We start from the raw sequence: 23520 nt of genomic DNA on the forward strand, positions 1-23520 counted from the left end.
TGGTGCACGTGATCGAGTTGAGTGGTTGTGTTGCAGGGCGGCAACCGCCAGTGGTGGTGCGCGGTGGCCCGGGCAGCGGCAAGACGCTGCTGCTGGCGGCGGTGCACCGGCAGTGCGCCGGCTGGCTGGGGGACGGTGTGGTGCACGTGATCGAGTTGAGTGGTCGTGTTGCAGGCCGACACCCACCAGTGGTGGTGCGCGGCGGCCCGGGCAGTGGCAAGACGCTGCTGCTGGCGGTGGTGCGCCGGCACTGCGCCGGCTGGCTGGGGGACGGTGTGGTGCACGTGATCGAGTTGAGTGGTCGTGTTGCAGGCCGACACCCGCCAGTGGTGGTGCGCGGCGGCCCGGGCAGCGGCAAGACGCTGCTGCTGGCGGCGGTGCATCGGCAGTGCGCCGGCTGGCTGGGGGACGGCGTGGTGCGCGTCTTCCGCGCCTGCGGTGCCACGCCGCGCTCCGCCTACAACCTGGAGCTGCTGCGCATCCTCTGCCAGCACCTGCGCCTGCTACTCGACCCAGCTGACGCCGACGCCGGCGCCGCGCCGCCCATCCCCAAGGACGCCTCCTTCGACCCGCTCTACGTCAACAACTGGTGAGCGCCGTGGGCCTTCCTCACTCCTTGGGGTATCCCGAACCTCTACAGTGTATGTCGTTGAGATGGTGGAGGGTTATAGGCTGGCTACTTTGAGATAAATAACCCATGTTCAATGACATATTTATTTTTATTAACAATATGACGAAAAATGCGAGATTTGTGTTCAACGTCCCGTTATTGACGATTTAATGATGGTCACAGGTTCCAACTGGGGTAAGATGTTAAGGATACTGTCATGCCCATTCATAGTAGCCATCTCATCGTTTGCCTTAGTGTAATCACGGAGGACGTAAATCTGGGTGATACAATGGGGGTTTGAACTGACCCACTGGCAGAAACAAGCCCTGTGTGTTAACAGAGCAGCTCCTTGCTTAGTATAACATTGTGACAGATCACTGAATGAGACTCCCTGCCATCTGGTGCACAAACATGAGAAGCAGAAGGACTTGCTGGACATTACTACTCAGCATTCCCTGTAGAGAACTATTGGAGGTGCTGATGTGATAATATTCTGTACAGTAGCGACAATAGCACAATGCAGGAGACGTTTGAATAATATTTACAGCTCAACAGTACATAAACTTCAGCATATGTCAGAAAGCTAAACATAAATCAGGATTCGTTGATAGCTTTATGCACAGAGACAAAACAGTAGTGGTCTTATCCACCATTGCCGACACCAAAACTGAATTTATTGTGCAGTTTCTCTCTCTCCGAAAGTAATAAGTCAGTATCCTTAGATGTTAGTAGCAGCCCTTTTACTACTTATATTTATTAGACACAATTTCTTCAGGAATTAATGGTCAGAATATTCTGTGATTTTTGACCACCAACGCTTTGCAGTTGGAAGATTAGGTGTGGTGAGGTTTCATCCCCCTCACCACATAGCCTACATACTGGCTTCTGTCTCTAAACCCATCGTGTGTAGGTGTGTGTTAAAGGTCCAATGATGAGTCATTGGTCCTACCATGAGTTTAATTTGACATCTGTTCAAGAGTAGGATTACAGACTTTCTCCACAATTCTGCGTGCTGCCTCCTGATTGAGCTGCGCAGCTTAGAATTTACCATCGCCTTAGTGATATTTAAGGCAGATTCCGATCCTATAAATGAACTAGTCGAACCTCTCGTCACCATCTTAAGAACTTATTTATTGCCAATAATTTCTGAGTGTCCAGGGACCCACGGCAGGTTTATTCTGTTGCTTTATTCTCATAAAGGCTTAATGGCATTCTGCAACGATGTTTGATCTCGTTGCAGGGGCTAACATAGATTTCTGAACTCCTTGGCCACCATCTTTGTAGCACCTACGTAGATTCCCCTCTGTGGATAGCCTGATAGCGGATATTCCCGCCTGGAATAACGTGGCCAGCTTCCCTAGAGAGAATGCGCTTTCTGGTCTAGGCCGTACCCCATATACCGTGGCCCCAACACCTTTGTCTGTTTTCAATCCGTCAGTAATCAAGACTATGTCTGATGAACGGTATCATGGCTCGTTCTCCTACTGCCCACCGATTCCGATCGTTACACTGCAAGGTTTACTACAGAAGCTGGAAGTTATTGTACGGTCACCTGACATTTACCTGACCATTCCTATATCTACGACATTCACCACATTGGTGTGGGAGTCTGCACAACCCAAAGGCTGCCACTTACATCTAGTTTTTAACTTGTATGCTCCTGCCACTGCTTCCAGTATAACCTGAAGGTGTAACAGTGGCGTGGCCAACACGGTGTGCATCCCAGCACCAGATGGCCTGCCAGTTGTGCCTGTTATGGCTACCCTGACGAGTCTCCACACCTTACAAAGCTCCTTAGCAGCCACCTTCTGTTCTGGTTTCGACCACCGTACTGCAGACCCATAAATTATCAGAGGTTTTATTACAGCGGTGAAAATCCTGTACATACTCCTGGGAGTCTGAAGCGAGTTTTTCCTACAGGCCCTTGTAGTACACATGAGCACCTTTCGCCTTGGAATATACATTCTTTATGTGAGGGGTCCTTGATAGTTTCGCATCCAGAGTTACTTCTAAGTACTTCAATGTCCTCTCTACTGATAAAGTTTCGTCGAAAAGATTGAGTTTCCAGTATGCGTCCTGGATATGCTTCGTCGTGAACAGTACTAAAGCAATATTCTTGTTACTGACCTTTAGATCCTGTTTCCTGCACCAGTTCTGCTCAAAGTTCAGTTCACATTAGCCATTGTTCTTGCGGTAATAGCTAATTTTTCAAGCGTTACTATGATCAATCGTATACAAGTAATCACTAGTATTTAACTCTTCGTTGATTTCACTCACCACTAGTTTCCACAGTAGTTCACAGTAGTTGGGACAAACCCCTTGCTTACAGCCTCTGGTGATACTGATCTCCATCTTCTCATTCACTCATCATTGTGCCTTCTACCCTTCGTCCACTCAGCGTGGTCTTCATCCGCCTATATATTGTTCCTCAATGCAGCTCTATCCATTGATTCGAAGGTCGTGTTGCTAAAAGCCCCCTCAATATTCAAGAAGAAGCAGAGAAGTATTTCCTGAAAGTGTACAGATTTTTCCACTTCCCCGTCAGATTGGAACTCAAGAAAAACTATTTTAGGCTAATTTTATTATAATAATTATCACTTCCAAGATGTTTACATTTGATAGAACGAGAAAGAATACCCACTGACGATGACACAGAGATGCACAGCATTTTCAGGTTTATATGAAACGACAGTTATCTGCATGCAAGGCGGCCCTTGTATGTAATGTCTGCAAACACAGCTTCGGCAAGAGCTAAATAACCAAATTATTGTGAATAAATCCATCACAACTAATGCACTTCTGGCGCTCTCTGCTACATAAACAACTGGCACATTATATGAAAGACTCAGGCCCACAGAAACTATTAAAATTGATGGCCAGCCGGTTAAAGCATGCATTACAACAGCACATACGATTTCGTAGCACTCTGGAATATCCCTTTCCTATGTCAAACAGTGACGGAAGCAGTAAAGATTTGCCATCAGCCCCTCCTCATCTCAGCTTCTCTTTGGTTCGCTGGTGCAATACCAGAATCGTCATTAATGCTGTCTGTTCACTTCTGCCTTTATTGTACTGGACTGGCAGCGATACAGCACGTCGCTCTTCGAGAAAAATCATTTAAATTTATACAAATAACCTTTAAATATTTACTTACATAGTTTTTGAAATTATTAAGCTGATAGTTCGACACTTTAGGCCTTTGGAAATAAATACTGATATACTTAATGAAGTACTTCGTTGAATGAAAACAGGTAGGACTTGCACAGGGAGGTGACCATATGGGAGAGGACAGGTAGGATGATATGTTGATGTAAGGCGAGGGGCGTCAATGCAGGCAGGTTAGTATCAGGGAAGACGTGTAATGCAGGAGGGAAGATGGTAAAATATGGGATTTGGCTTACGCGGCCAGGCCACGTCATAAGGAGGTTAGAGTAGCAGAGGATTGATGTGGGGGAGGACGGGGGATTGGAAAGGCGTGATAGGAGTAGTAAGTATGACGACGGATTTCATTGTCTGGGAGAGAGTGTTTACGTAGGGAGACAACTTGGAGACTGTATTGGAGTGTGCTTGGTGTTATGTGTTGATGTAGGTACTGCAGCCACCACTTTTGGAAACTGAAGGAGAAACAATTACGTTGTCACAGTGGAATTTGTGAGATATATAAGATGTACAGAGACGTTCGTTGCTTATCGGGAGTGAGGGGAAACTCGTGAGCTGGCGAAGGCTCCGTCTAGGGCAGGGTAAGCAGGTACAGAAATCCAGGTGGTGTGCGTAGCGTTGAAGAATTGTGAAAGAGTGTTAGAAATTTCATGGAGCAGACAGGCAATATTAGTGTGGCTGAGGATGGGAGAAATCAAGGCTGTGTAGCTGTGGAAGATGCTGGAGGTTTGCTACTCCATGTTTAACGAGTTATTAGTTTTACTGTTTTAGTCTATTGTGTCATTTCTGTTGGTTGATTACTAGGTAGGGTTTCAACGTCAGTTCGTGATTTATGGTTGAGTTCACTGATTGTTAGTGTGTCGTCATAGAGGAAACGTTACAGGTGCTTTGCCGCCTCCGTTTAGGATCTTTTATCTTGAGGGCACACTAGTTGTACTAGAAAAGATGATTGGAAGAGGTGTTGGCACAGGCGTCCGCACAAATTTTACCAGCAGCGGCAATTTTCTAAAATTGCTATTTTTACATATTTGATACGGTTATTTTGAAAACGAGTGTTCCTCCAATAACTACATTTAACAGGAATTGAATGAAATCTATTTCATTTTAAACTACCAATAGTTATCTATTTAATTTTTGTAGCATTTTTGATAGCAAAATGGTAAGCAAATTTCATTAGTGTAAGTTAACTATCTCTCTATTGTTAATATGGATACGAAAGTCATCATCTTGAATTAACTATCTGACAAGGGAATGGTCAGACTTGTCATGTCGAAACCTGTGTTGCTTTTTTTACCACTGTGAGTTAACATTGCAAGAAGTCTGTATGCAGAATTTTAGCTGCTGACATGACCTGGAAGTCTGTAAACAATTTTATGAAGTAAGACATTATTGTCGCATGGTTTCCGCGCTTATAACTGCCTCTTGTACAACCCTGACCTCTCTCGCTACGTTATACCAACGCCATCTAGGGACAAGGTGGCGTTAGCTACGCGCCGCTCTCTTGCCACAGCAGTGAGAGAGCTGATTCCCCCAGTGAAAGCGATCGTATGATATTTAAACATTCGTTGGCAAATATGGCTGACATGTTATCTACAATATTCTTTCCAAATAGCAATGAAATAGACACAAATAAATATACGGTTTAGAACACGTCCAAATTTTATTTCTTGTAATTACCGCAAAAATGCGAAATGTTGATACAATGTTCAAAATTTAGGTTTTTTTGTGCACCAAGAACATACAAGCAAAGACGACCCTGTGAATCACAGACGTTGTTAGATGTCCGCAGACAAAACTGGGCTGGTGTTAGGAATGAATCAGGCCTAGTATCAGTATATTTCGAGGAGTGCCACGCATATTTAATCAAATTCTGAAACCGTGGGGAGGAAAATTTATCATGTACTACTGATTGCAGCTTGAGAATATTGTCACGTTGATAGACAGGGAATTGCAGTGAACTGCACACAATAATTTTCTCTGTTAGTTTTCTGTAAAATGCCTTCCACTAACGGAAAAATTCTCTGTCTAAAGGTTGGATTACGTTCGTCGTGCCGGGTGGAATCTGAAGTATCTCTACTTCTTTGTCAGGGTGCGCTCGAAATACAGCTTTTAATGATTCAGACCTTTTATGACCTGACCACGAATCTAGGAGAAGGGATTTGTTCCCGCAGATCGGAATAAAAGAATGACGCATGAAAAGTGTAACGTTTTCATTTCCCATTTTTCCAGACTTCGATGCGTCTACCGCAAGATTGTTTGCGTAGAACATTGTTCTTTTGACACGTGGTCCAAAACGTCCAGTTGCTTCTTGAAGACACACATATAGTTTAGGCAGCAATGAACCATGCAGACTAATTATGGGCATTATAGTGTATGAATGGTGAGTGCAGCCGTGGACTGCGCAATCGCCTCAATGTGTTTTTCCCCTTTGAATTACAGTGTTCTTTTCGTACGCATTTCTTTTTGAAAACCTGACTGATCTGCATTGTACACGTACGATTCACTAAAACTAGAGATCTTACTTTTACGCATTCGTAAGAAAAGCTTCTATCATTTCGATTTGTGTCACTTCATTTTCCGACCTGTTTCTCGATACAAATTTTGTTATTTTTCGTGCCACAATTTTATGTGATCTTTTGAAGCGACTAATCCAACTTTGAGAAGCTCTAAATTGTTTAGCGCCTATCGCATTGGAAATCTCTAACGCCCAATTACGCAAAGTTGTATTGCTGACACTAAATTACTGTTGTCTGGCATCGGTAAATAGCTCAAAAAGTCGCGCATTTATCTCCGTCGCAATTTCCAGTCGACTCTTACGTCGTCCAGCGACTTCCTTTTTCCATCTATACAATTCACGTTCAGAACGGACAAAGCGATACTTATTTTGAACAGTACTGACACGTAGGCGTTTCTTACCACTTTCGTTCAATCAGTACGTCACCGCTTTTTCTTTGTCTGATAAGGTAATTGTAGTTGCTGGTGTTAATTTCGGAGATAATTGATGATGGTACGTGGCACTATCACTAGAAGAGTCTTCATGAGTGCAACTTTCGTCGGTGTCTTCGCCGTCTGTAGAGTCACAGTCTGCAATATCGAGTTTTTCAGTTGTTTCTAGCCACATTTCTGCGCCATTTACATGCTCGTCTAGAAGTTTAACAACCATGTCGCACAACACATAGTCTCCACGCGTGTTTTCTGTTGATTACTTCATTTGGCGTCCGTGGTATATCTCCATGGCAAGCAGCAAACCATTTACAGGGTTCGCCATCACCTGTGAGGGGAGATTGAATGGTCACCGTAAAGTGGCTTGCGGAGTATAGATGAACATGTACAGAACATCTTTCACATCTCTAACCAGTTTCAGGACGGTATGTTTCGAAATACGTACCAGAAATTAAAAGGACGTGCATACCACAGAAACGAATATTCGTTTCCCCTTCCCACCAAAACCGCGCAGCGATATTCCTCTTTAGTGAACGCCGCGATAAGACGGTTACACTTCCAGACCATGCGCACAACGCTCGCGACTCGCCATTTCCAGGGGTGGCCAGCCGTCACTGCAAGCGCCAAGCGGGAAACACATCCATATTCGTGATTTTTTTTAGGTGACTTCCAGTTCATGTCAGCAGCTACAATTTTGCATACTGACCTTTTTGCACAGTTAAGTAACAGTGCTAAAAAAAGCAATACATGTTTCGGCATGTCAAGTCTGACCATTCCCTTGTGAGATATTTTTATTTATAATCAGTCTGAAGTACAAAAATACCAGAACAGTGCAGAAAACCTTGTTGAAACGAAACAAAAATAACCAGGAAAAGGGCCAGATTAATGTTTCTCAAAAGGGGAAAGGGAAATACACACGCTATGTTAACCTGTTAGTTGCTAGAACCGCAGACAACTGTTGGTAGAAATGTAAGAAAATTTCATAGTAATATAAAATCTGTAAGCCTCTCTTAACCCATGCTACGGACACCTTTGTCTATTGAAGTTTTGGGAGAGCCTAGTAGACGGCTAGGATGGGGGTGTCATCGGCGTAGAGGAGGAGATGGTCAGGAGGCACTGACTTGGGCATATAAACAATGTTAAGAATATCGAGGAGTAAAGAGATATACTGTACTGCACCTGAACCATTCGAATACGACACTGATTAAAAGTACGGATAACGTATCAAAAGAGACAGGAAAATTTCTCAGCAACGATAACGCGAAAAATAAGGCGAAATTGTCAGTTTTTAGCGAAATTAAGCGAAGTCGGCGAGTTTCACGAAATCTCGTGATATTTGTTATTTTCTCGTGTAAAACAGTTATAAATCTAACATTTTACCAATACTCCTATCTCACAGTTATTGTTGTTGTTGTTGTGGTCTTCAGTCCTCAGACTGGTTTGCTGCAGCTCTCCATGCTACTCTATCCTGTGCAAGCTTCATCTCCCAGTACCTACTACAACCTACATCCTTCTGAATCTGTATAGTGATTCATCTCTTGGTCTTCCTCTACGATTTTTACCCTCCACGCTGCCCTCCAATACTAAATTGGTGATCCCTTGATGCCTCAGAACATGTCCTACCAACCGATCCCTTCTTCTAGTCAAGTTGTGCCACAAACTTCTCTTCTCCCCAATCCTATTCAATACCTTCTCATTAATTATGTGATCTACCCATCTAATCTTCAGCATTCTTATGTAGCACCACATTTCGAAAGCTTCTATTCTCCTCTTGTCCAAACTAGTTATCGTCCATGTTTCACCTCCATACATGGCTACACTCCATACAAATACTTTCAGAAAAGACTTCCTGACACTTAAATCTATACACGATGTTAACAAATTTCTCTTCTTCAGAAACGCTTTCCTTGCCATTGCAAGTCTACATTTTATATCCTGTCTACTTCGACCATCATCAGTTACTTTTGCTCCCCAAATAGCAAAACTCCTTTACTACTTTAAGTGTCTCATTTCCTAATCAAATTCCATCAGCATCGCCCGAGTTAACTCGACTACATTCCATTATCCTCGTTTTGTTTTTGTTGATCATCTTATATCCTACTTTCATGACACTGTCCATTCCGTTCAACTGCTCTTCCAAGTCCTTTGCTGTCTCTGACAGAATTACAATGTCATCGGCGACCCTCAAAGTTTTTTTTTTTTCTCCATGGATATTAATACCCACTCCGAATTTTTCTTTTGTTTCCCTCACTGCTTGCTCAATATACAGATTGAATAACATTGGGGCTAGGTTACCACCCTGTCTCACTCCTGTCCCAACCACTGCATATCTTTCATGTCCCTCAACTCTTATAACTGCCATCTGGTTTCTGTACAAATTGTAAATAGCCTTTCGCTCCCTGTATTTTACCCCTGCCACCTTTAGAATTTGAAAGAGAGTATTCCAGTCAACATTGTCAAAAGCTTTCTATAAGTCTACAAATGCTAGAAACGTAGGTTTCTCTTTTCTTAATCTAGCTTCTAAGATCAGTCGCAGGGTCAGTATTGCCTCACGTGTTCCCATATTTCTACGGAATCCAAACTGATCTTCCCCGAGGTCGTCTTCTACCAGTTTTTCCATTCGTCTGTAGAGAATACGCGTTAGTATTTTGCATCCATGACTTATTAAACTGATTGTTCGGTAATGTTCACATCTGTCAGCACCTGCTTTCTTGGGGATTAGAATTATTATATTCTTCTTGAAGTCTGAGGGTATTTCGCCTGTCTCATACATCTTGCTCACCAGATGATAGAGTTTTGTCAGAACTGGCTGTCCCAAGGCCGTCAGTAGTTCTAATGGAATGTTGTCTACTCCCGGGGCCTTGTTTCGACCTAGGTCTTTCAGTGCTCTGTCAAACTCGTCACGCAGTATCGTATCTCCCATTTCATCTTCATCTACATCCTCTTCCATTTCCATAATATTGTCCTCAAGTACATTGCCCTTGTATAGAGCCTCTATATACTCCCTCCACCTTTCTGCTTTCCCTTCTTTGCTTAGAACTGGGTCTCCATCTGAACTCTTGATATTCATACAAGTGGTTCTCTTTTCTCCAAAGGTCTCTTTAATTTTCCTGTAGGCAGTGTCTATCTTACCCCTAGTGAGATAAGCCTCTACATCCTTACATTTGTCCTATAGCCATCCCTGTTTAGCCATTTTGCACTTCCTGTCGATCTCATTTTTGAGACGTTTGTATTCCTATTTGCCTGCTTCATTTACTGCATTTTTATATTTTCTCCTTTCATCAATTAAATTCAATATTTCTTCTGTTACCCAAGAATTTCTACTAGCCCTCGTCTTTTTACCTACTTGATCCTCTGCTGCCTTCACTATTTTATCCCTCAAAGCTACCCATTCTTCTTCTACCGTATTTCTTTCCCCCATTCCTGTCAATTGTTCCCTTATGCTCTCCCTGAAACTATATACAACCTCTGGTTCTTTAGTTTATCCAGGTCCCATCTCCTTAAATTCCCACCTTTCTGTAGTTTCTTCAATTTTAATCTACAATCCATAACCAATAGATTGTGGTCAGAGTCCACATCTGCCCGTGGAAATGTCTTACAATTTAAAATCTGGTTCCCAAATCTCTGTCTTACCATTATATAATCTATCTGAAACCTGTCAGTATCTCAAGGCTTTTCCCATGTATACAACCTTCTTTTATGATTCTTGAACCAAGTGTTAGCTATGATTAAGTTGTGCTCTGTGCAAAATTCTATCAGGTGGCTTCCTCTTTCATTTTTTATCCCCAATCCATATTCACCTACTACGTTTCCTTCTCTCCCTTTTCCTACTACCGTATTCCAGTCAGCCATGACTATTAAATTTTCGTCTCCCTTCACTACCTGAATAATTTCTTTTATTTCATCATACATTTCTTCAATTTCTTCATCTGCAGAGCTAGTTTTCATATAAACTTGTGCTACTGTAATAGGCGTGGGCTTCGTGTCTATCGTGGCCACAATAATGCGTTCACTAAGCTGTTTATAGTAACATACCCGCACTCCAATTTTTTATTCATTATTAAACTGACTCCTGCAGTACCCCTATTTGATTATGTATTTATAACCGTGTATTCGCCTGACCAAGTCTTGTTCCTCCTGCTAGCGAACTTCACTAATTCCCACTATATCTAACTTTAACCTATCCATTTCCCTTTTTAAATTCTCTAACCTACCTGCTCGATTAAGGGATCTGACATTCCAAGCTCCGATCCGTAGAACGCCAGTTTTCTTTCTCCTGATAACGACGTCCTCCTGAGTAGTCCCCGCCCGGAGATCCGAATGGGGGACTATTTTACCTCCGCAATATTTTACCCAAGAGGACGCCATCATAATTTAACCATACAGTAAAGCTGCATGCCCTCGGGAAAAGTTACGGCTGTAGTTTCCCCTTGCTTTCAGCCGTTCGCAGTACCAGCACAGCAAGGCCGTTTTGGTTAGTGTTACAAGGCCAGATCAGTCAATCATCCAGACTGTTGCCCCTGCAACTAGTGGAGTGGCTGCTGTCCCTCTTCAGGAACCACACGTTTGTCTGGCCTCTCAACAGATACCCCTCCGTTGTGGTTGCACCTATGGTACGGCTATCTGTATCGCTGAGGCACGCAAGCCTCCCCACCAACGGCAAGGTCCATGGTTCTTGGGGGGGTCACAGTGATTAAATACCGAAATTTTATTTTGACTCCTTTTTTGTTCAACGCTAGGGTTTGTGACAATCTTAAAATAATAGTTCATTTTCTGCGTAACAAACTACAATGTGACGAAAAAACAATACCAAAATTGGTGAAAAAGTAACACTAAATTTGGCAACAGAAACAATGAATCTGGCAAAGTAGGTAATAAAGGCGATGAAAAAAAAAGATAACATCGTATATGAAGGGCTTATTTCAATAGTGGTACAAGTCCATTTTTGTTCATATTGAAATACAAAGTCCTAAAGTTAAATGAGAGCTGAAAAATCTGCAGTTGAGATACCAGAAATATTCAAGCATACGGCTTCTTGCTATAGATGAACCTTTCTTTCTGTTTGTTTAGCTCATTAATTTCAGAAGCATTATAGACAGAAAAGTGGAGGTAATGGACTTGTATCACTATTGAAATAAACCCTTCACATATGGAAACAAATGAAACGGAATTTAGCCCAAAATAACAGCGAATCTGGCAATACATAGCTCCCAACTTGGCAAAAAATAACACAGAAATTGGCAAATAACAACACCGAAATTGGGAAAAAATGAAACAGGAATTCGGTAAAATTAACACCGAAATTCGAAAAAAGTACCAAAAAACTGACAAAAAATACCACCGAATTTGACAAAAAGTAGTACCACAAATGGTAAGAAATAGAATCATATTTGGCAAATATAAGACTGAATTTCGCAACAACATAGCACCGAATTTGGCAGAAAAATAGTACCGAAATTGTGGAAAAACATAGAAAAGCAAAAAAATACAAAAATAGGAAAAAATAACAAAATTGACAAAATGAATTTGACAGAAAATAGTACCAAATGTTGAAAAAATACAATATTTGTCAAAAAATTATACCAAATTTGACACAAAATAACACCAAATTTGATACAAAATACACCAAATTGGGCAAGAAAGGTGACAAAAATAGCACCAAAATTTGCACAAATTAACAGTGAAATTGGCAAAAAATAACACAAATTAGACAAAAATAATACCAGTTAGAGTAAAACGCAAAATTAGGAAAAAATAACCAAATATGGGAAAAATAATATTGTAATTGACAAAAAATAAGACAAAAATTATCAAAATACGAATTTGGTGAAAATATCTCCAAATCTGACAAAACTAACACCAAATTCGGGAAAAAAACGAAATTGCCAAAAAAAGAATTCTGCAAAAATTCGACAAAAGATAACTTCAACGCCAAATTTGGCAATAAAATAAAACATCACTAAGCTAGGCAAAAAGTAGCACCGAATTTAGCATAAAATAATACTATATTTGACAAAAAAAGTAGCACTGGAATTGGAAAAAGCTACAACAAAATTGGCAAAAACGAATTTGGCAAAAAATTAGAATGAAATTGGCAGAAAATGAATGTGGCATGAAGTAGCACCAAATTTGTCAGAAAGTAACACTAAATTTGGCAAAAAAACACTTAATTTGGCAAAAAAACACTTAATTTGGCAAAAAAACACTTAATTTGGCAAAAAAACACTTAATTTGGCAAAAAATAACACGAAATTTGGCACAATATAAAACCAAATTTGGGAAAATACAGCACCGAATTCGTCAAAAAGTAACATCATATTTGACAAGAAATAGAACCGAATTTGACAATAAATAGGACCGAAATTGACAAAAAATTGCACTGTCTTTGGCGAAAGATATCACCGAATTTGGGGAAAGATAATACCGGCAAAGGCTATAAAATAAAACTATTTCCTTTTACTTTTGGGTCTGGTTATGAGAAGCAGTATCTCGAAGGTAGTTCGAGCGGCAGGCGCGGGCGTAGGTTCCAGACGCTGCTGCGGCGCTTCGAGGAGGGCGCACCCACGCCCACGGCCACGTCCGCGTCGCCCCCGCCGGTGCTGGTGGTGCTGCTGGACGACCTGCAGCGGCTCAACCCGCTGGACTCGGACATCGTGGCGGCGCTGTCGTGGCTGCCCGTCAGCCTGCCGCGCCGCGTCCACGTGGTCGCCACCAGCGCCCTGCCACCCGACCAGCTCAAGATCACCCCACTGCAGCGAGAGCGCTTCCGCGCCTCCGACTGCTGCGTGGAGCTCACCGGCGCCGTCGGTAAGCGGCTCACGGCATGGCCTAAGTCCGTCTGATCACAAAGAGACTCGGGTATTCGACAGAAAGAGCTTAAGAAATTGAGCAATTGGATAACGCGTCGGCATTTATAGAGTTGTCGGATGTTCTCCTGTGAAAGATCCTGCCAAATTGTGCCCAGTTAACGTGTTAAATAGTCAAAACCATGTGGTGGTTCTAAACTGAGATCTGGTTATGTTACTGGTGAAGATAGTGTTTTGAAAGCAGGAAGATGAGTGGTAGAACTCTCACTGTGTGTGGGTGGGCGTTACCTGGCTGAATTGTAAGCACACGATGATTTACTGTGGATTGCGACTAAGTTGGGTATACAGTGTCGTCGACATACCACTATGCTATAAGAGTTCCGCGGATAGCAACCAAAGGGGACTGGCAATGAAAAGAAATGGCACTGCAGACCATCACACCTGGTTGTTGGGCCCTATGGCTGGAGACAGACTGGCTCTGCACTGTTGTCCAGGTCGTCTCCAGACTCGTATTCGACCTCGAATGTCACTGACGGACGTTGAATCGTCTCGAGTCCCACTTCTAATCGTCCCTGATGACCATCAAACACATATCTGGAAATGTCCCAGAGACCAACCCGACTGTCGCCCACTACACAGCCTGGCAACTGGGACAGATGATTTTGGGTGGAACTTCATTTAGCAGCAGAGTCCGTTTGGTTGTCATCAGTGGCACCCTTACAGCACAGTAGTATGTCGACGATATAATACCCCCTATTTTGTTATCCTTCATAACAAGCCAGCCTGGGCTTACATTTCAGCAAGATATTGCCCGTCCGTACACGGCGAGAGTTTTTAACGCTTGTCTTAGAGCTTACCAAACTCTGCCTTGGCCAGCAAGGTCAGAATATCTATCTACAGTTGAGAATATTTGGAGCGTTATGGGCAGGGCCCTCAAGACACTTCGGGACTTTGACGGCCTAAGTCGCCAGTTGGACAGAATTTGGCACATATCCCTCAGGAGGACACCCAATAACACTCTCAATGAATGGCGAGTAACTGCCTGGAGAAGGGCCAGAGATCGACCAACATGTTATTGACTTCTTCAATTTGTGAAGCTGTTTCTCTTGAATCAATTATCCAACTTTTCTGAAATTGTAATCATTCTTTTGTACGTATACATATGTAATTCAAACCTATCAATTTCCATAATGATAATGATGGCGGTGGTGGTGATGAGGCAAAGAAGACAGTGAAACCAGGTACCGGCAAGTAGCATACTCCTTTCGAATACCACCGATGGGGCCAACGAGCTCCTCGACCCCATCAGATGACCAGATCACTATCAACACAGTCCAATGCTGCCACTTCGTGAGACATTTCAGAGAGGTTTCGTATCTAATGTAAGGCATTGGCACAAACACTGGTGACCAGAAAACATACACCACCACTTCTCCTCCCCTTGCCGGCCAAACAGTGACAGTGAAAATTTCGTCCACCACCAGGATACGAGCCAGATTACCTCCAATTCGAGTGCCACTGCACAAGCGTACATTAGCAGTCTCGCCCACATATAGACAGACAGCTGCCGACATCAAACTTGGCGAAGCTGTCAGGTCTGTTTTAGAGATTCGCCTCTACAACATTTCTCCCAGCAATGGATGAGTAGGGAAAGAACTTCCTTGTAGTAGTGTGTATTTTGGCACCTCAGGAAACGTTGCAGTTTCAAAATTGCCTCGTTACCATTCTGGAAATTCGTGCTGCGTAATGGTTTCTTCATTTGAGGAAAGAGAAAGAATTTACTGGTTGCCATATCAAGGGAATACGGAGTTTGAGGTAAAATTTGATTGCCCAAGGAAGCAGCTTGTTCGGTGACTGTGTCATGTGCAGGAGGAGCTCGAATGGTGTTGTGGAGCAGAACAGTTCTTGGAGAGCTTCCTGTGACTCTTCGTCTTGACAACGACCTGTAACGTGGTCGTGATGTTTCGGTCGTGAGCTTCTGTGACGGTTAGCCGTTTTGGAGCAAAATATGTTAGCACCATGCCGCGATATTCCCAAACACAGGTTTGTTTGACCACACTCCACCCATATGCGCCACCAAATCATTCTCGTATAGGAGGCGGTCTAAAATTTCAAAACACGACGAAAACTGCATGCCTGGATGTAAATGCAGGTGTAAGCCAACCCTTCATATTGTGCTGTCGCACATGACCGTGAAAGATACCTGTACATTGTCCTCAAATACTTTGCAAGTGCCGGTCGGGGCTAGGGCATTGGTCTGTGTCGTTGCGGTTGCATCATGTCGGAGCTAAGTGAATTCTAACGTGTGCAAGCTGTTGGACCTCATATGGTGGCTCCTTCCGGAATAAGGTAGCCGAAGTGTGCAATGTTTCGAAAGATACCGTATCGAATATTTGTGCTGCATGCAGGGAAAGTGCAAAAACATCATCCGCTACGTCACAAAGCGGACGAAAGTTTGTGTTGAGTTGACGGTTGCTGAAGAGGATTGAAACGAAAAATAAGGCTACGACAGCTGCAAAAGTCAATAAAGGAATGTCTCACTCGTGATCCCTGTCAGTATAAAAAGAACACAGAGGGAACTTTATAGGATGAGGTAGAATTCGAAAACCACTCATCAGTTATAGAAATGCCCACAATAGCAAAACGTGCGGTCGAAGCCATAAAACAAGGGATATGGAGAAATGGAAGAAAGTCATTTGGCCGAATGAGTCTCGTTTCACACTGTTCCTCACTTCCGACCGAGATTACGTTTCTTTAGTGAATCATGGCGGGGGTTCGGTACTGATTTTGGCAGCCATATCGTGGTATTCCGTGGGCTCCATGGTTACTCCGTAATGTGATAATACTGCCAATGGTTATGTGACCATTTTGGCTGCTCAGGTTCATCCCATGGTACAATGTTGGTTCCCAAATGTGATTCTCTGTTCCAAGACGACAAGGCCCATATTCACACAGTTCGTCCAGGACGTGTTTTGTGAGCTCAAGGATGAACTGTCGCATCTCTCACTATCTGCATCCGTCGTCGATACGTGAATTTCCCAGTACTTTGCTGATTCCCTATTCTGAGACGACTGGAAGCTATTTCGAATGCCAAAAGGGTTCCTACGCCGTATTAGGCATGGTAGTGTTCTGTGATTATGGTGTTCCCATATTTTCGTCCACCCTCTGTATGACGGTGCTTTGTTGGCATGCACTTCCACAAACTAAACATGGAATGTTACAGCGTTCCTCACCTGCAAATGCAGAAAGCGAATTACCGCACAGTACTCCACTGTATCAAATGGCTCTGAGCACTATGGGACTTAACTTCTAAGGTCACCAGTACCCTAAAACTTACAACTACTTAAACCTAACTAACCTAAGGATATTACACACATCCACGCCCGAGGCAGGATTCAAAGCTGCGATCGTAGCGGTCGCGCGGTTCCACGCTGTAGCGCCTAGAACCGCTCGGCCACCCAGGCCGGCTTCCACGGTATCAACCGGGTGCGCCATGGTTACTTGGTTCGTATAGAGGCGAGCTACAGTACTGTGGTGTTGAGGTTCAATTAGGACAACGACTCCAGATATATAGCGGCAAACGCACAAAAATTTAATTTCCAAGTTATAGTTAAAACTCTTAAGAGGCATCCAGACTCCTTCACGAAATTTATCAACCTACAAAACCGTTTAACGCTATAAACTAGTGCAATACGTTTGAAATTCTTACTAAAATGTACATGCACCGTAAGAAAAGACGGAGGACATGCGATAAGGACGAGAATCAAGATATAAGAATAAGAATGGGAGAGGAAAGTGCTGGGATTATGACAAAAGTGAGGCATTGAGTCACACTTTGTCTTCTGCTGTTGATCTTTTTTAACGACAAGGTACAGAAAGAATTAAAAGACAGATGCAGGAGTGGGATTAGAATTGAAGGTGAAAGAATATCAATGTTAAGATCCTCTGTAAAAGCGCCGAAGAATTATAGATGCTGCTGAATGAACTGAACAGTTTAATGAGCACAGGATACGGATTCGCAGTAAAACAAATATTATAGTATTCACAGGCAACAGAAATGAGATTAGCAACAAATGGCTCTGAGCACTATGGGACTTAACATCGGAGGTCATCAGTCCCCTAGAACTTAGAACTACTTAAACCTAACTAACCTAAGGACAGCACATACATCCATGCCCGAGGCAGGACTCGAACCTGCGATCGTAGCGGTCGAGCGGTTACAGACTGAAGCGCCTAGAACGGATCAGCCACACCGGTCGTATTAGCAACAAACTTAACGTCGAAATGGAAGGCATTCATGGAATAAACAGCGATAATAATCTTCTCTTTGAGGACCCATAAGTTCCTGCAATAACTGTGTCAATCAGGTTTACATAATTTCGGGCAAATCTCATAAAACTGTCCACAGATTAAAGAAAATTTTTTAATGGGTCTTGTCTTTCCCTAACCTTCATTTAGTATACCAGCACAGCGTTGTAGCTCATTACATAGCCAAACAAATATGTATAATGACATCTATTGAATTTTAAAAAAATAATTTGAGTCTGTCTTTAACCAAACAATTTTTCTTTATGAAAAGTGAATAAACAAGTAACTAAAGAAACAACTGCTATTAGCATTTTACAGGTTAATACATATTATGAGAGGTCTGAGAATAACGAAACAGAGGTAACGGCAATAAAGTCACAGATGTGGAAGGACAAAAAATAGTTCATTGTGCTTCTTCTGACGAACTAATTGTAGCATCCGTATCAGTTCTGTCAAGAAACAATTTTTATAAATTTCCATATCTGAGGTTGTCATAAGTACCAGGGTAAAGTAGGTATCAGTGATTTTCTTAGTGTGGGTTGTATACATTCAGGGGAAAACTTCATTGATTTATAATCCCTTCAACTCCCTGTATGCTACTGTTCTGTTAACTGATTTATGATCCCCTGGGCGTCCATCTATGAACCCCCCCCCCCTGGGGATAATCTCCCTTTCTGAGAAACCGCCCTCTAAACTTCCCCCTCCACCTCACCTACTACTCTCCCCACCCCCACTCCCTCGCCGATACAAGCACACTTTTGATATCAATTAATTGACTAATTAATTAAATCGATAAAGTAGTTACCCCCTTCCCCTCTGGGAAATTCCCCAGCCCTTCCCTCACTTCCCCCACTCCTCCTCCCTCCCAGATCCGGAAATTGGTGATGCTGGAGAAGAATGATTTCAAGACCGAAAATTCAAATCAGTATCAATTACATAGCAAAAGATATACTATTTATTTGTAAAATTCAGGGGTTGTGTCTCTCTTTATCTGATGGCAGAACTTCACATCCAGCAAATAGTTGTTGTAATTATGTAATTACCCTGCTCCAGATTGGACGTATTATGTTGTTGCAAAATTCTCGTTTGTGCCCTCGCCTTAGCATGCAGGGATCAACTGAGCTAGCGCACAACGCCATACCACAGGAAATTCCACTCTCACCCCTCACTTCCTCCCTCCCCACCCCTTCCAGAAAAACTGGCGGGAAATAGATTATATCTGTGCTGGGGAGTAGGGATCTCACGACACGAAATTCAAAGTAATGTCATTCTTTATTTAATCAGTTTGCATTATACGGTGCTCTGACGTTTGGGTAGAACTCAAGGCTGCAGCCCACAATCCTGCTACCGATGACATAATAACTGAAAGCGCAAAGGAATAGAGTTAAGTTCGGTTTAGTAGCCACCACTGAGCCTCTACCATGCCATCCGTCTGTCGGCTGGATGTTGCCATGATACATGACAAATTCCTATCAAAACACACACTCTCTGCCTCTCTCTCTCTCTCTCTCTCTCTCTCTCTCTCTCTCTTTCTTTCTTTCTTTCTTTCTTTTTCCCTTCCCCGCCCCTCTCTCTCTTTCTCCCTGTCTCTCTCACTCTCACGTGTCCACATCCTGCACAGTGGACATCTGTCCTGTGCCGCACTACTCTCTTTCGGCCTGAACAAAGTAGTGGATACTTAGTAAATCAACAGCTGTGGACATCTTTGAAATATTTCCTCGCTCTATGAGACTGATTGACTAATTAATTAAATCAACACCATCTGTGAGGGACAGTTTTTCATTGCCTTCTATTGGTGGACGCTGACACATTTACCATAAACAATCTGTGGAGTGGTTGGATTGATGTGTGTGCTCGCAGTACCGCTATCGGGAACAATAAACTGACCAGTCGGGAATCTGACGTCTCGAAAGAAGCGGTGCTGCATAAAATTATACTTGGAATTTCAGATTTCGACGTGAATTTATACCGCCGCGGTTGTGGAATTCCCGACCACTACACGTATGCTAAGTGGATTTTATAAAGCACTATAGAATTTCTAAATTATTTCTCTCAGATACACCAAGATGGAGGAGGATAAGTAACAACTAGCACTACAGTACAGGGTGCACTGCAATGTGTTGAGAAGCACTAAATCACTATTCTAGTAGTTTTCACGGCTAGATGCCTGAGATTGCTGATAACACTCGTACGTACAGCCCACTCACCTCCTAAAGCCGTCGGCACACGAACCGTGCATCCGAACGCTGAGCGTTCAGCGTGCCGAGTTTCTGACGTCACAGCGTGGAATAGCGCGCTCGCGAGTCTTTCCGAACGTGCAGAGCGATATCTGGCGTGTCACATATTCTGAGCGTGCGTCTGAGCGTTGACCAATGAGATGGCACAACGCCACCTACGTCACACGCACGCCGTCTCCCTTCAGCACAGAGTTGTGAGGCGCCACATTGGCATTCATTTCAAGCCTATACGTATATACGCCGTTCCGAGCACCAGCAAATTGAGAATCACTGCAAAACCCGTTGTTAACTGTGTGATTCGTTCCAATAAAATAAAGAGAAACATCATATTCGTGGCAAAAGAATTATTGTAACTTGCGTATTATGAGAGTAGGCTATTTGAAGGCCAGCGACTCACTGAACATCCACCCAAAACGCATTGTTCTTGGTACAATGTGTTATAATTACATTTCAGTTAGTAAAATATCTACGATTAAAATTGTTAGCAAGAGGTAAGATACTATAATTAGATACAGAAGATGTGATGTTGGTTTAGCGTAATGAATAGCGTCACTGTATAATAATGAGGTTTTTTTGTTGGGGCAGTGGTTCGCGTCCTGACACAACATTTTTTCCCCTAACATTCCCGTTTTTATTGGGTTATGATACTTTATTATTCGTTTAATATAATTATAGACTATAATGTTTGATTTTATGGCCGGCCGCTGGTGGCCGAGCGGTTCTGGGCGCTTCAGTCTGGAACCGCGCGACCGCTACAGTCGCAGGTTCGAATCCTGCCTCGGGCATGGATGTGTGTAATGTCCTTAGGTTAGTTAGGTTTCAGTAGTTCTAAGTTCTAGGGGACTGATGACCACAGCAGTTAAGTCCCATAGTGGTCAGAGTCATTTGAACCATTTGATTTTATGTAAACACAAGTTCACCTTTTTTTGAGGGGTGACTTTGTTCGATTGGCTTAATCAAAAGGACAGCTTACGCTACTTGTATAGAGATATTTTACTCATTTTTCTTCGTAATCCACATATTGTGAAGATTCTGCTACTGGGTAGGAACAATGATCAAGTAAAACTGACCTTGGGGTTTTACTAAAATGTGGGATCGATGAAATAATGTTTATCTTATGCGGAGAAGTATTCCATTTTTGTAACGCACTGTTTGTAATGGAACTTTTATAAGCCTGTGTCCTTATTGATTGGACATGCTACTTTCCTTTTCGTGGACGATGGAGGAATGTGCGTTTTAATAGAGCTAGAGCTAGCGTGGGAATTGTATGCGCGCCCGTTAGGTAAACAGTGTGATTAACGAACTAGAAACATCCCTCAACTGCTGCTGGAGTGCGTTCCGATCGCGTATACCACGTTGGGGCCCACGTACCGTATGCACAAGTCGCATCGTTCCTGAGTGTTCAGCAGCACGTTGAACTTGGCACGCTCAACGTTAACGTTCGGCAGCACGGTCCGTGTGCCGACAGCTTAAGTGTCCACACGCAGAGCGCCCACGGCGCCAGCCTCAACACTCAGTGACTGCAGGCAACTGCCGCCGCGACTGCAGCCGGAGTCGTGGTCTTGCTGTCTGCCAGAGTGCGCCATCCCAGCCGTGGAGGGCATCCAGGGATGATTGGGGTGGTAGGAGTTCGGATGTTATCAATATATCCAGCGCCAACTCGTTGGCAGTGGTCGATACTGAATCGCACAATTTTCCGCAGAAAGTACACGCAACATACCCAAGCACGGAGGCAGCCCAATGCATACTGAGTTCAGTACACAGCTATCCATTGGGTGCCGTGGGGGCCGCAGCCAGGACTTGTCTCCGCAGATGCGAGCAAGGACCGGTTATTTGGCCGGCTGGAACTTTACTTTGTACCCGCCGTTCGCGACGTCCGGCAGAGTCCCCCTAGGAAACCAGACACATATTTATCACTGTAATTACAATTACGATTGCAGCCCCATTCGACAACGACCAAATCATCCAAAATACTTTCTCCTGACACCTGTGGCTCTGGAATGAATCTCACGTTGAGATCTGAATATGTATATTCTGCTTGTGACTGGACATAATTTTCAATGTAAAATCTTTCATCCCCATTGCAGCTATCAATGTGCCGAAATTGCAGTTTTCCACGTCAAATCCATACCTCCCTTACACCTGCCTTGCACATGTCGACAGACTGACCACAGTAACTTTACACCCCAACACGTACTTTATAAGCCTACTGCTCACAGCGAATCTATCACACATCCCTTACGTAGTATATTACTTCGCCAGTAACTGAATTCTTGTGGCACCAAACAATACTGAGCGAAAATGGACATGATCCAGTTGTTTTTCTTGCGAGTGCTACTAGTGTATCTTAGAAAGAAACACACAGTCGCCATATAAAAATCCAGCTATTAAAAAATACGATCGCAACGACTATGTTACTTTCATCCTAAAGAGTAGTGTTGCCTCTACAGGCACACACAAGTATCACTAACGACGTTCCATGTTAAAAACTATACAGGCTTTCTTAAAGGACATCATAGTCGCCGTTGAATGTATAAAATATTTATTATTACGATTGCAATTTCAGCCTTATTGCAATACTAATATTAAATACACTCCTGGAAATTGAAATAAGAACACCGTGAATTCATTGTCCCAGGAAGGGGAAACTTTATCGACACATTCCTGGGGTCAGATACATCACATGATCACACTGACAGAACCACAGGCACATAGACACAGGCAACAGAGCATGCACAATGTCGGCACTAGTACAGTGTATATCCACCTTTCGCAGCAATGCAGGCTGCTATTCTCCCATGGAGACGATCGTAGAGATGCTGGATGTAGTCCTGTGGAACGGCTTGCCATGCCATTTCCACCTGGCGCCTCAGTTGGACCAGCGTTCGTGCTGGACGTGCAGACCGCGTGAGACGACGCTTCATCCAGTCCCAAACATGCTCAATGGGGGACAGATCCGGAGATCTTGCTGGCCAGGGTAGTTGACTTACACCTTCTAGAGCACGTTGGGTGGCACGGGATACATGCGGACGTGCATTGTCCTGTTGGAACAGCAAGTTCCCTTGCCGGTCTAGGAATGGTAGAACGGTGCGTTCGATGACGGTTTGGATGTACCTTGCACTATTCAGTCTCCCCTCGACGATCACCAGTGGTGTACGGCCTGTGTAGGAGATCGCTCCCCACACCATGATGCCGGGTGTTGACCCTGTGTGCCTCGGTGGTATGCAGTCCTGATTGTGGCGCTCACCTGCACGGCGCCAAACACGCATACGACCATCATTGGCACCAAGGCAGAAGCGACTCTCATCGCTGAAGACGACACGTCTCCATTCGTCCCTCCATTCACGCCTGTCGCGACACCACTGGAGGCGGGCTGCACGATGTTGGGGCGTGAGCGGAAGACGGCCTAACGGTGTGCGGGACCGTAGCCCAGCTTCATGGAGACGGTTGCGAATGG

At 43.6% G+C, this 23520-nt stretch overlaps 1 protein-coding gene across 1 annotated transcript in view; it reads left to right on the forward strand.

Annotated features, from left to right (window-relative positions):
- Positions 1 to 23520, forward strand: part of LOC126101511 (uncharacterized) — a 936969-nt gene that overhangs the window by 560338 nt on the left and 353111 nt on the right. The window contains exons 8-9 of the mRNA XM_049912155.1: positions 37 to 589; positions 13236 to 13519. Coding sequence (XP_049768112.1) covers positions 37 to 589; positions 13236 to 13519 — 837 coding nt within the window. The remainder of the gene's footprint in view (positions 1 to 36; positions 590 to 13235; positions 13520 to 23520) is intronic.

Source organism: Schistocerca cancellata, chromosome 9 (genome assembly GCF_023864275.1).
Source record: "Schistocerca cancellata isolate TAMUIC-IGC-003103 chromosome 9, iqSchCanc2.1, whole genome shotgun sequence".
NCBI lineage: Eukaryota > Metazoa > Arthropoda > Insecta > Orthoptera > Acrididae > Schistocerca > Schistocerca cancellata.